Source organism: Chrysemys picta, chromosome 7 (genome assembly GCF_011386835.1).
Source record: "Chrysemys picta bellii isolate R12L10 chromosome 7, ASM1138683v2, whole genome shotgun sequence".
Classification (NCBI taxonomy): domain Eukaryota; kingdom Metazoa; phylum Chordata; order Testudines; family Emydidae; genus Chrysemys; species Chrysemys picta.
The window spans coordinates 49,885,029-49,898,542 of record NC_088797.1 but is presented as its reverse complement, the minus strand read 5'-3'; the positions used below and the strand labels follow the sequence as shown (position 1 = coordinate 49,898,542).

The following is a 13,514-nucleotide window of genomic DNA, read 5'->3' as shown; positions in this document are numbered from 1 at the left end:
GCTGAATGTCTTAGTAAGAGATTTGCAGGAGCTCAGCTAGTAGGTGTGGGTGGGATGCAGCAACCCCTCGGGGATGCTCTGTCTGTTTCCTACAGGACCTCAAACTAGATTCTCACCTTCAACTCGGTGCATCAGATTGAGATCGGCGGGGGGAGAGGGGGGATGTGGCTGTTATCCACGTCCCTGCTGAGTGTTTTGATTGGACGAGCTCCTTGTGCTTGGGCACTTTGAGCTCCCATCCTTTGGAGTGAGGTTTTGTTGCCTATGTACCATTATCACCACAACCGTGTCCCTCTGAAGAGAGCCTCCATCAAAGGGAGCGGTTCTGCGAGGGCCATGTGGTGGCCATCCGAGCGTACCTAGGCAGTGGGCCATCTGGGTGGCATGTCGAAGGGCAGGGGGGCAGCTGGGACAAGGCTGGAATTCTTCCTGGAGAGGCAGCGGGCGGGAGGGGGGGTGCATGTGGGGCAAGAAGGGGGAGTTCAGGCCAGGATTTCATCCGAGCTGAAGAGAACGGTGCCAGGCTATAGCAGTGTTGTGCCTGCGGAGAGATCCCTGTGGCTGGGGCCTGCAGGGTGCGCTGTGGGGGGCCGAGTGGACCGAGTGGGTCTAGGGCTACGAGTGGAAGGAAAGCGGGGAGAGGGTCTAGGGCTACGACAGCCCGGTGCCCAGGGAGGGGGAAGCCCCAGAGAGGGGTCCCGACTCTACGCCCAGGAGCCCGGGGTTGTCACTGATGCCTGTGCAATGTGGCACTGTTGCCCTCACTGGGGAAGTGTCTCAGGTCCACGCTAGGGCCAAATGGGGCCTGGGAAGCATTGTGCCCAGTGGCCAGTGCTGGGATGTGGTCCTGTGCCCTTCCCAGCTCCCTTGTTGGCAGGCAAACCCCACTGGCCCTCAGACATTGTCCCCAGCATCCACCCCACCTGGCCTGATGCTGGGAGCTTCCGTTGTCCTGGCCTTGCCCAACCTCTGCCATCCACCCCTGGCACCGCTGGGGCAGGCCCGGGAGCCACAGTGAAGATCCCAGAGACGCCAAAGGAACAGAGGATTCTGGGCTGGGGCAGAGGAGGGATGACCAAGAAATTGCGGAGCACCTGGCCTGCTCAGCCTCCAGACGGGCCAAGAGCCGTCAGCCGCGTGGGGGAGGCAGCTGTAGGCACTGGGTGGGCGCTGGGACTGGATGGGCAGGGTGGGTGACCCGTTGGGGGAACCACGGGGCACTCACAAACTGGCCAAGAATTCTTCCCATCATAATGATCGAAATGTGCCGATAGGCAGGGTAAGAAAAATGCTGCTTAAGAACCTATTGGGGTTTAATTGAAGGAGATTTACTGTTATGTTATGTCGACAATTTGTGTCTTAACTTTGCAAATCTCCCCGCCTGCTGTCATTAAATCATTTGTCTGATCCCCCAACTGTCCGACCCCCCCATAACTTCCTGCAACTGTGAAAATTTAAATCAATGAAATTTTTTTAAAAAGGCTTAAAAACCACATTGATCTCCTCCGTCCAAATTATTAACAAAATAAAAACTGAATCCCACCAAATCCACTGGCACGAGCCCTCAATGCTGCTTCATGGAAACCAAAATACATTGATACAAATGAAATGAATGAAACCGTGGGAATAACCTTCTCCTTGCTGTTTTCGCCAGCTCATGTCCTAGAAAATGATGTTTCCTAATGGAGAAACCATCGACAACTGGGGGTTTTGGCATCTCTTTGCCAGCCAATCAAATTTGAGGCTTTGGAACAAGAAGTAACCTTTGCTGGAGGAGTCAAGGATCCTTTTCTCCTTATGCTTTTACAGTCAGCCTGTTCCAGTGCTGATCTCAGATTCTGGCTGATTAGTTTATTTATTTATTTATTTATTCATTTATTAAGATTGGACCGTGTATCTTCAAATGACCGAGGTGCTTTCTCCTATTCCCTGAAGTATTCTTTAAACTTTTTTTTTTAAGGCACAAAGCAGATGTTGCTCTTAACTCGAATTTGCCTCACTTCCTCTTAGGGGATGGGTTTAATTTTTGGGAAATGGGGAGGGGAGAGGAAATCCATCCATTTCTGAGTTTGAAGGACTTAGGGTCCATATACTGCTCTCTGTGGCCGGAGCGGGAGGGCACTGATCTGAGAGTCAGGATTCCTGGGTTCTCTTCATGGATCTGGGCAGGGAGAGGTGCCTGATATAATGGTTAGAGCAGGGGTCGGCAACCTTTCAGAAGTGGGGTGCCGAGTCTTCATTTATTCACTCTAATTTAAGGTTTCGCGTGCCAGTAATACATTTTAATGTTTTTAGAAGGTCTCCTTTTTTAAGTCTATAATATATAACTAAACTATTGTTGTATGTAAAGTAAATAAGGTTTTTAAAATGTTTAAGAAGCTTCATTTAAAATTAAATTAAAGTGCAGAGCCCCCCGGACTGGTGGCCAGGACCCGAGCAGTGTGAGTACCACTGAAAATCAGCTCGCGTGCCGCCTTCGGCACACGTGCCATAGGTTGCCTACCCCGGGGTTAGAGCATGGTGGGCTTGGAGTTCGGACTCCTGAGTTCTGTTCTCAGCTCTGAGAAGGGAGAGTTCTCTCATGGCTACAGCTTGGGGGGCGCTGTTAATCGGGACTCCTGGAGTCTGTTCCCGGGAATGGGAGAGAAGTGGGGGCTGGTGGTTAGACCAGGTAGGCTAGGAGTCAGGACTCCTGGATTCTAGTCCGAGCTCCAGAGCGGGGAGTGGGGCCTAGTGGCTAGCACATGCAGGACTAGTCAGGACTCCTGGATTCTGTTCCCAGCTCCGGAGCAGGGAGTTGGGTCTAGTGGTTAGCACATGTGGGTCTAGTCCAGACTCCTGGGTTCTAGTCCCGGCTCCAGAGCGGGGTCTAGTGGTTAGCGCACTGGGAATCAGGATTTCATGAATTCTATCCCTAGCTCCCCCAGTGACCCACTCGATGACTTTGAGCAAGTTGCTTCCTTGCTCCCTGCCTCTATTTCCCTCTCTGTAAGAGGGTGCAGGGGACCATTCCTCCCGTGCAGGCTGCCAGGATGGGCCAGGCCCTGAGCTCCTCCCAGGGCAGACGGGAGAGTGATCCCCCAGGAGTCATGTCAGAGCAGGGATGAGTTCTCAGTCCTGCTTCTCCTACCCAGCTGGGGCACCAGCAGAGCCCCTCTTCCAGGAGCAGGGGCCTGCAGCGGGAAGCAGGCGGCTCTCTTCCAGGAGGCTGCAACATCATTGCCAGGCTCAAATTTCCTTCCTCCTCTGGCTAGTTTTGGAGCTTGTTTTTCTCCCCTGCAGCCCGGCGCCCAGCTGCCGGCCTGCACCCATCTGTGCGGGAAGAAAGGCTGGCGCAGGAGGAGTGGATGTGGCAAGCACTCCCCCTCCCCCAATGACCTAAGCAGAGAAGGAATCCAGGCGATTGCTGTGCCAGGTGTTTGCAAGAGGGCTGGGCCGCTGCTTGGGAATTGCAACTGAGTGGGACTGGCACTGAGCATGTGCGGGAGGAGCGGGAGCCAGCTGTTGCAGGAGCCATAAATCCTGGGGAGGCTGCGTGCTGACCCCAGTTCTCTGGTGGCAGTGCCAGCAGGGCCGGATTAACCTTTTGTGGGCCCGGCACCAATCTTATTTGTGGGCTCCCATGGAGGCAATGGAGCATGATGCGTGGAGGTCAGTCCCCAGAGTGAGGGGCCAGCCAGGGGCAATGGGGCATGGCAGGGGCAGCCCCGCTCTGCCCAGCCCAGTGCAAGGGCACGATTTACAAACTGGCAGTTGCCAGACACACAGTGGCCCGCCCAGCCCTGTGCTGCCAGCATGCCCCTTCCCCTTGGGGGGTGGACCCATGTTGTGCCACACAGCACCCCTACCCAACATCTTCCTGACTCCCTATGGCCAGCACCCCCAACCCCCTCCACACAAATGCATAGCGCCCTGCACAACACCATCCCTGCCCAGCACCCCCCTGCCCACAGCCCCATCACAACTGCCCAGCACCCCCCACAGAACCCCCACTCCCTAGTGCCCCAACATACACATCTTCCCTGCCCCCTCACAGCCCAGCACCCCCCTCCCTGCAAGAAACCCACTCCCCCAAGCCCTGCCTCCCAGCCACACTCACTGGCCCTGCTGGGAGGCAACTGAGTCTGCCAGGCTGAGCTGGCAGCGCAGTCAGAGCTAGTCCCGGAGCGGGGAATCGCTCTGGTCCCTCGGGAGTGGTGGGATCAGCCAGGCCAGGGCCTTCCCAGGGCCTTCCCCGGCCGGGCTCCCTCAAGACACACTTCCCCTGGAGGGGCCCAGCCAAGCTCCCCACACTGTCCTCTTCCCCCCCCCCATCCCTCCCCCCCACCTCCAACCCTGGCTGAGACTGGCCAGGCTTCTGCACCAGTCCCAGGCGGCTCAGCTCCGGGGAGACAGGTGGGGTCCCACAGGTGGTGGGAAGCAGAGACTGCCCAGAGCTGGAGGTGCACTGGGGTCTGGCTAGGGGGCAGAGAGGAACAGGAGAGTGGGGACGAGGAGGCAGCAGGTGGGCAGGCCAAGAGGAGCAAGTGGTGGGTGGGGGAGGCAGTGGGGTCTCGGGGCTCAGTGCAAGTGGAGCAGGCTGGGGCCCCTTCTGAGCATGGGCCCAGCTCCATGGAGCCACTGGAGCCATTGTAAACTCGGGACTGACGCCAGGACCCCGCACTTCCCCCTGTTCACTGGTGGCAGTGCCAGGGACCACGTGCTGACCCCCGTTCTCTGGTGGTGGTGCCAGGGACCCCGTGCTGCCCCCTGTTGGCTGGTGGCAGTGCCAGGGACTCGGTGCTGTCCCTGTTGGCTGGTGGTGGTGCCAGGGACCATGCTCTGTCCCCATTCATTTGTGAAAGTGTCAGGGACCCCACGCTGCCCCTGTTGGCTGGTGGCAATGCCAGGGACTCGGTGCTATCCTTGTTCTCTGGTGGTGTTGCCAGGGACCCCGTGCTGCCTCCTGTTGACTGGCTGGGAGTCAGGACAGGACCCCTGGGTTCTTTTCCCAGCTCTGGGAGGGGAGTGGTATCTAACAGTCAGAGCAGAGGACTGGGCAGCAGGACTCTTGGGTTGTGTTCATAGTTACTGCTGATTCATTATGACACTGAACGAGTCACTTCCTTTCCCTGTGCCTCAGTTTCCCCCTCTGAATACATTTATCTCCTCTGGGAGTTCCTGGAAAGTGGGAGTCAGGATTTGGAGTGCTGTGGTGATTGCTACTCATCCGTCCCTTGCTCCAGCATTGCCAACGCCCCTGTGCTGACACACCAGGCATTGCGTGACTCAGCACTGGAGGTGGATGGCCCGCAGATGTTCTCCCGGTACCTCTGGAGAAGCAACAGCATCTGCTGGGTTCAGGGTGGAGCCCTTAGCTTTGCCCTCCATACTGCACCCAGCTTGGTAGGACAAATCCCCCCTCCATGCCCCTAGTGAAGGGGTCTCAGAAGGTCGCAGTGACTGGACTCCCCGTGGCAAATTGCTGGAAGTCCCCAGGGGCTGAGCTGGACTATGCACGAGGGAACACGTTGGCGTCGCATGGGGCTGGATTATAGTCATGTCTCAGTCTTGCGGCTCATGGCTGCTGGGCTCCATCTGCTACCATGGGAGGTGGGTCTGGTTCTGTCCCATCAATGCTTCCATCCCGCCCGGGTAACGGAGCAGAAATGGCCCATTAGCCCGGAACAGCTGCTGGAGCGGTGGCCCTTGGCGATACCTGTAGGGGGCAGAACCCCTTTGGTTGGCACTGACCGAAGGCTGTGGGGAGATCCTATGTCCTTAGGACCCGGTAGGCAGCATGCAGGGCTGTTTCAGCGGCCCACACAGCCTCCATGAGCTCTGGAGCCTGGAGCCTTGCTGGGGGAGGCCTCAGGAAGGACCCTGGACAGGCAGGCAGGGAAGGCAGAGCCGAGGAAACAAGACATGGGCAAGCACTCGGGGAGCATCTGGGATGGTGCCCAGAGGAGATGCTCATTCCCATCAATTTTGGCCGCTCTGGCTCTGCGCGCCAAGGGACAGGCCTGCTGGAGCCAGGAGAAGGCGCCCAGTGCACCAAGGAGGTTGGGGCGAGGAATCTCTGATGATGAGCAAGACGGGACCTTCCATGGAGGTGTCCTGTCTCAGGGCCGGGCATAGACAGGCTGCTGCAGAGACCCCACAGGTCTGTGAGCCACACAGGTGCTGTGCTCTTGGCCTGAGGTCAATGCTTTCAGCTCGGGATGATGCCAGGCCACAGGATATTGCACCATCCAAGCCATTGTCTGACAGCTGCTGCCCTATCTGCCCAGCTGCTCACGCCCTTGGCAGGACTCGCTACTGCATCTACCTTGGCTGGCATGGCTGGATTGCTGCGGAAACCACCGTCTGCTGAGCAGTGCAAGTCTAGACACTGCTGCTGAGCAGCAGGAGCTGAGACGCTGAGTGGCCCCAGGTCACAGGGCTTCTCTGAGAGAGGCGTTCCCAAAATCAGGGAGCCCAGCCGGCGCTGCCCAGCACGTCCGTGGAGAGCATGGCCCCTGCAGGGGATAATCTGTGCCAGTGGGACCCAGACTAACCCATGTGGGTTGCTGCCCCTCTCTAGTGGCTATAAAATCTGGGAGTCTCTTACTGCACCCAAGATAATGGGCATGGCCCTTTAGCTCAGGCAGGAGAGACTTGTGCTTTGAGATCCCGTGATCTCAAGTCCAGTCCCTGCAGACGTCCCAGTCAGTGCAGCCCTGGCACATCGGACGCTGGATGAAATGGACTGGACGCCATTATTATTTGCATGGCAGGAGCACCCAGGAGCGTCCTCCCAGACCTGGCCCCAAGGTTCCAGGCGCTGGACGCCACATATAACGAAGAGCTCACAACCTATGGCTGGAGTCAGCAGGAGCAGACAGGTAGGCGGACAGGGAGCACAGGGCACTGAGGAGAAGACACTGATCATGCGGGTTCTTCGCAGCAGCTGCTGGACAGAAAGAGCTGTGGTTCTCCTGGGCTCTCCTGCTTGCAGCCTGGGCTGTCTGTTGTCACCACCAGGGGTCTCCCAACACTTTTGCCCAGGCTGAGTGTCGCGGAAGGGCCTGCGGTGGGTGTGTCCCCAACCAGAATGGGGCTGGGCCTGGGTCCCGTGTGGGTCCAGCATGCTCCCCGCTGGGCCAGCAGTGAAAGGGTTACGTGTCCGCATGCAACCTGGGAACTCCTTGTTTAAACAAACAAGCCAGGGCGGGAGGGCGTGGGCGAGGAGAAGCGATAACGTTCCTCCCCTGCGGAGCCACCTGGGTATCCCGGCCATCTGGCATAGGTGGCCAGCCATGGGCAGAACTGCTGGCACGCCCCCCATATCCTCTGTCAGTGCCCGCTGCCATGCCAGGCAGACATACACCAACCTACTCCCTGATTGACTCCCGGACCTCCCCACCCAGCCATCTGGAAATGCTGTGGTGACACGGCTGTGGACTTTCACTCGTGAGGTACGGCCAGCTTCTCTGCTGAGCAAAGCAGGCAGCTCTCGGGGCCAGATCACCGAGGGGCAGGGTGAGCACATCCGGGCACCTCGGTCACATATCTGGTGGGCAATGGGCACAGCTGGTACCAACAGCTAATGAGGCACATGGTGGCTTTCTTGTGGTCTTACAGGTGGTAAAAACCACTGGCGTGGCCTGTAATCTCCCTCTCTCTTACAGCCCCCTGATGCCAGAGCACCCTCCTCACTTATAGACCACCAGCTCCCCGAGTCAGGCCAGGGCTAGCAGAACCGGTTGGGAAACAAGGATTGTTTCCCTGCCAAAAAAAAAAAAAAAAACATTCCTCTGAAACACTTTGGATGTTTTTTGGTCATTTTCTTTTTTAAATGTTTTAGAAATGTTTCAAGTTTTTGTTGAAAACCCAGAAACCCCCAACTGTGCTTCAATTGCTACAATCTCAAACAGCTGCAGTTTGCAGGGGGAGGGGGACAACGTGGAAGATTTTGACAAAAATTAACAATTTTTGTGAACATTTCTGGCTTTGCAAAAAAAAAAAAAAAGTGTGTCAAAAAGTTTGGCTGGAGAATTTTTGCCCAGATCTAATGAACTTTCTCTTTCTTTCTTTCTTTCTTTCTTTCTTTCTTTCTTTCTTTCTTTCTTTCTTTCTTTCCCACGTGGCTCACACTGGGCCCTGGGATTTTATTTTATTTTTTTTTGGTGCAAGAACAATTGCAAAGCCCAGGCTGTTCCTTTCCTTAGTTTCTCAGTTCAGATGCAAAATTTCCACAGCCTGGTGGGACTTTTGGTGGCGCATTTGGTCACGCTTTTCGGAGTCTTTTGCCCCCTGGAGGCGGTGGGATGCATGACAGCCTGTGGATGTGGGGGGTGATGGGGGAGATAGACACTGCCTTTCTTCCATGCTAGTTTTGTCTTGTCTAGTTAGCTGGAGAGCTCTTTGGGCCTGGGGCTGGCGCAATGAGGCCCTGGTCGAGTTATTAGCTTGTATTGCTGTAGCACCGAGGAGCTCTGGAATCCCATTGTGCATGGAGCTGTACAAACCTGGACTGGGCGCTGCCAGTTGCAATCGGGCTATTGGGGGGTACTTACTATGCACAAGGAGGCTGAGGGAGGAAGGCAGACCCTGGACTGTTTTGGAAGGTGGGAAAAGGGCTGTTGAAACGCGGGATTATGACTGGGGGTGAGGGGATGGTGGGACGATGTGCAATGCGTAGCTCTCTCTAATGGGGGGTTGGTCATGCTGTGGGGTCCCCAGGGGGACTGTGCCGGCCTATGGAGGAGGTGCCTTGAGGAACCAGCCCTGGGCATGGGGCTGATGGACCTTCGTGGGTGCTAGGGAGAAATCCAAGCAACGTGTTTGCTCAGTGCTGACCTTGACCTCTCCCCAGAGGAGCCTCTGCGACGGGCTGAGACCTTCAGCTGGGGACATGCCAGCCAGCAGCCAAAACACGGCCCAGCCAATGCTCACTGCTCCCACCGGGCCCAAAGCGCTGCCGGGAAGTGTTTACATCTCGCTCCGAACAACAGGACCCCAGCACTCAGCAGGCAGATATGGGGCAGCTCCCACCCCGCCCTTCCCTCTGCTAGGGCAGGCTGGCAGCATGAAGCTCCAGGCCATGGGACAGTCCTGCAAGGGCTCCCCTCTGCCCTTCCCCTACCCCACAGCTACACCACCTCCCCCGACTACCCAATTCCCTGGGCATCAAATAGCCTTCCTGGCTCCTGGGCAACCTAAATGGCCTGACTAGCTGGCAGGTAGCCTCATGGCTGGTGTCATTCTGGGAGTGACAGCGGGGCAAGCAGATGCCATGCCAGGAGCAACATGGGCATACGCACTGCCATCATCTCATCACTTAGTTCTTGGTGAGCTCTGGGCAGACGCCAGGTCTGGCAGCCCTGGAGACGGAGCCTGCTACATACCCCTTGAGCGGGAGGCCAGCATGAGCTTCCCCCGCCCGGCTTGCCTGGAGCAACCCCTCCGTGGGTGGAAGGAGACCAGTGGCCTGGGAAAGGATGGACCAGGACTCCCGACTCGGGTCACCCAGGCCCCTGGAAGTTGGCATGTTGCAACGACTTCACGGCGACTGCTGAGCAGGGCTTAGATTTGAACCCCACTCCTCATCTTCGCTAGCCCTTTCCTGAGCATGCAAGGAACTGCCCCAATCCAGAGAGGACAGATCTGCCTACACAGCTGCTTCCACCCTGCCCCCAGTTCATTGCTTTCCCATCCCCGAGCCTGTGTTTCCCTTGGAGTGCAGCACTGGGCGTGGCGATGCCAGTGGCCGAGGGATGAGTGCAGAGGTATCGATGTGACCCGGCAGCCCCCGGCTGGCCGCAGGACATGCAGAAAGGTGGGAAGCGCGCAGCACCATCCACTGCACAGCACTTGCTATTCTTGGCAGCGCTGGGTGGAAAATTAGAAGCATCAAAAGAATTTTGTTTTCCTTTGGCTGGGCCAAAGCCAGGCAGCTGGGCCACAGCTGAGCAAGGAGGAGGCTGACAGATTCCATCATCCACCTCTAAGCCGATGGCCAATGACTTGGTCTGTGGGATCTGTGACCCCCCCCCCCCCCATGAAATCATTGCACCTGAGCAGGCTCCTCCATGCATTCTATGTCACCTTCGCGCATGCTGGTTCTGCTGCATACGTACCCCATTGGGTATATAGGTGCTCTGCTGGGCCATCGCTAGAGGCCTTGGCTTGTCAGCTCATGTTATAGTAACTGGAGATCCCAGGTTCAATCCCCACCCTCTAAAGCAGCCCCTGCAGGAGCCAACCAGAGGAAACGGGACCGAGCTCCTGGTGTCTCCCAACAAACAGGGACCATTTGCCCCCCGTCGTTTCTGCGCCAGCAGGCGGGGTGGAGAGCCATGGAGCATCCTCCCAGCTCAGCAGGACAATCTCTATCCTCTGGTGTTGCTAGAGAGCTTCTCCCGCCTTCCTCCTTTGGCCCAGGAGAGCAATCAGGAGGCGCCGAGCTCCATGGACTCCTTGCCTGAACACTTGGGGATGGAGGTGGACAGCTGCTGTGCCAGCATTGGGTCCACAGCGTTGGGCACAGCCATACAGCCACTGACATTGCAGGGGATCCTACAAGCAGCAAGGAGCATCCATGAGCTGAGAGGCCAATCTCCAGGGAAAATGTCCTCACTGTGTCAGCCTATTCACATCCTGGGCTTCTGCCCAGCTCTGCTGATGCCCCTGAGTCCTGCCAGCAGCCCCATCTGCACAGCCTGGCCTGGGCTGAGACTGCACTAATTCTGTGCAGCGGATCAATATTCCCCCTGGATTGGATGGACCTGAGCCCTCAGGCCCGCCACTCAACAAATTCCCACCCAGCTGCTAAATCCCCAGTACCCCCCATGGGTGAACCCACGGAACAACAGCCCTGAAGGCCAGCGCCCCACAGCCTGGGGAAAAGCCGTGTCTCGGAGAGGAAGGGAAACAGAAACCCACCAAGACGCTCACGTGGCATCTGCCTGTGGAGCCCAGATCCGCAGCTTCTCCAAAGATGGGGGTGTCTGGTCTCTGTCCCCTCCCCCCCCAATATAGGGCACAATGTCTGGTCCTAGATCAGAACCAGAGTTTGAGCGTTTTAATCCGACTCAGGCCTGTGCCTACCCCATATGGGAGCTGCAGTGGAGGGGACCAGGACTGAAGGAGGCGTTCCCTGCGTGGCTGGGCAGTGGGGGTGTGATGGGGGAAGGGCAGAACTTAATTTGTAATGAAATAGGGGCTGGGGTTCAAGCAATTTTTTTATTTTCATAACTAACACGGCAAGCCCAGGGGCGCCGGGGCTGTGAACTGCCAGGCTCGGCGGTGCCGGCCCGGGGCTGTGAACTGCCGGGCCCTGAGGTGCCGGGGCTCTGAGCTACCAAGCCCAGAGGTGCCGGGGCTCTGAACTGCCAGGCCCAGAGGTGCCAGGGCTCTGACCTGCCAGGCCCAGAGGTGCCGGGGCTCTGAACTGCCAGGCCCAGAGGTGCTGGGGCTCAGCCCTGGCAAAAATTAAGCACTGGGAAAAGGCGTCCTGTCCCTGCTCTGGATGGTCCCCCATCAGTCTGAAGACGGGTGCAGGCAGGGAGGGGTTGGGAAGAGGCAAGGCGTGCATGGGGAGCAGAAATGTGCTCAAGGTCACTGCACTTGGATGGTTCCGTCCCGCAGCTGCAGGCCTGCCAGAGCCATTTTGGCCCACACACATCCCGGAAGATCCGGGGCAGGCGAGGATTCAGGGCGAAGGTGGCGCACAACCCGGGGGCCTGGCCATGCTCCAGGGACTCTCTGGCCGCTGCTCTGGAATTCTTGGGAGGAGACAAGACTGGGCCCCTCTCTTTGCCTGTCACCCCCCTTCCTTCCCCCAAGGATCACACAGGGAGCCCCAGGCACAGCCATGGGGCTTGGCCAAGGAGGGGGCTGGGTCATGGTGGCTCTGTGGGCAGCTATGGCTGTGCGGAGGGGCGGCTGCCAGCCCTTGGGGCACCGGCAAATAACCTGTTCTGCAGGATGCTGCGGCGAGCAGGGTGGGGGAGGGTCGGCTCCCGCCTTGGACAAAATGCTGGTTGCAGTGGCCAGGTGCTGCCCGGAGCCAAGGAGTGAGCCACTCGCAGCCCATGGGGTGGCAAATGGGCCCTGAGACCCTTTCCTACCCCTTTCGCTTCCCAGGATAAGGGCAGGAACAAGTGCAGGGATCAGGGCCTTGGTGTGTGAGGGGCCCTGCTGGCAGGAGCATGGCTGTGCATGGGGGTGGGAGAGATGGGGGGGTTGTGTGGGATGGAGTGTAGCAGGGGTGTGAGGGATGTGTGTCTGGGAGGAGCTGCATGCTGGGGGTGTGTGTGGGGGAGGGCTATGTATGAGGTGGATAGGTCTTGGGGGTGCATGATGAGGGAGCAAGGGGGTGTTGGGGTGTATGGTGTGTGGATGTGTATGATGATGAGCTATGTGTGCATGCCGGATGTGAATATGAGGACAGGAGGTGCTCTGCAGGTACAGGAGGAGGGGTGTCAGGGGTGCATTGAGGGTACAATGTGGGGTGTGGGGGTGCAGGAGGAGGTGAGCGCTAGGGGATGCCCTGGAGGTGCAGGGGATGCGCTGGGGGTCGATGAGGGTGTGGGGGTGCACTGGGGTACAGAGGTGTGTGCTGGGGACGATGAGGAGTGTGAGGGTGTGCTGGGGTGCAGGAGGAAGGGTACACTAGCGGGTGCGATGAGGGGTGTGGGGTGCCCCGGGGGTGCGATGAGGGGTGTGGGGGTGCAATGGGGTACAGCAGGAGGGGGCGCTAGGGGGTGCCCTGGGAGTGCAGGTAGGTGCGCACGCCCTAGCTTTACAGCTCGGCAGGGCCCCAGCCCGCTGCCCAGGGAGCGTTTCCCCCTCCGCCCCTGCAGCCTGCGGGCCGGGCAGCGCCCCCTTTAAGCGCCGGGAGGGAGCCGCCCTGCCTGTGGCTGCGCTGGGCGCTCCCCTCCCCTTGGCCCCGCCGGTCCCCGGGGTTGGAGCCAGCAGCAGTCGCCGCGGAGGCGCAGGCCGGGTTCGAGGAGCGGCGCCGAGCGCACGGCAGCCTGGGACTCCAGCTGCGTCCTGCCGGCTCCTTCCAGCGCCCCGAGCCCGCCCCTGCTGCCCTGAGTTCGGGGCCCCCGGGGGCCCGCGACGAGTCAGGTTGGTTTCCCTCCTTCCCGGTCCACGCGGGCTCTGCAGCGCTGCCTGCCCCAGGGGCGGCCACAGGCGGGAGGCGCAGACCCGATTCGGGGCGCCAGGGAGGGCCCGGGCTGGACGTCCTCCTCCCTCTGCTGTAGCCCTCTTGGGGTCCCCCAGGCGGGCGATGGGTCCCTGCCGGCCAGCCCTGGCGCAGAGGCAGCGCTCGGAGCAGGTGCTGCGGACGGAGCCTTTCCCCAGAGCCGCTGGTTTCCTACTCCTGCGGGGCGGTGGACGCCACGGTGAGGGGCGCGAGGTGGCTCAGCGCGGAGAGGATTGGGCGGGGAGCAGCGGACGGAGAGATCCTGGGGGGTGCAGAGGGACCATGTGTGGGTGCTGCGGGGAGCGATGGCGAGGCGTGTGGTGTAGTGGTTAGAGGGGAC

The 13,514-nt window shown here is 58.9% G+C and overlaps 1 protein-coding gene across 7 annotated transcripts in view; it reads left to right on the top strand.

Moving 5' to 3' along the window:
• The window catches only part of SEMA3B (semaphorin 3B), a 111,202-nt gene that overhangs the window by 53,658 nt on the left and 44,030 nt on the right, over window positions 1-13,514 (top strand). The window contains exon 1 of one of the 7 annotated variants that reach the window (XM_065551388.1): window positions 7,243-7,436. The exons of 1 other annotated variant lie outside the window; for it this stretch is intronic. Coding sequence is in view for 1 of the 6 variants with exons in the window: in XM_024101973.3 (XP_023957741.1) it covers window positions 12,364-12,429 (66 nt within the window). In the remaining 5 variants the exon portion in view is untranslated. Of the gene's footprint in view, window positions 1-7,242; window positions 7,437-7,479; window positions 7,501-12,357; window positions 12,430-12,821; window positions 13,096-13,176; window positions 13,374-13,514 lie in introns of those variants that run through there. 5 more of the 7 variants (XM_065551391.1, XM_024101973.3, XM_065551389.1 and 2 more) reach the window with 5 other exon arrangements.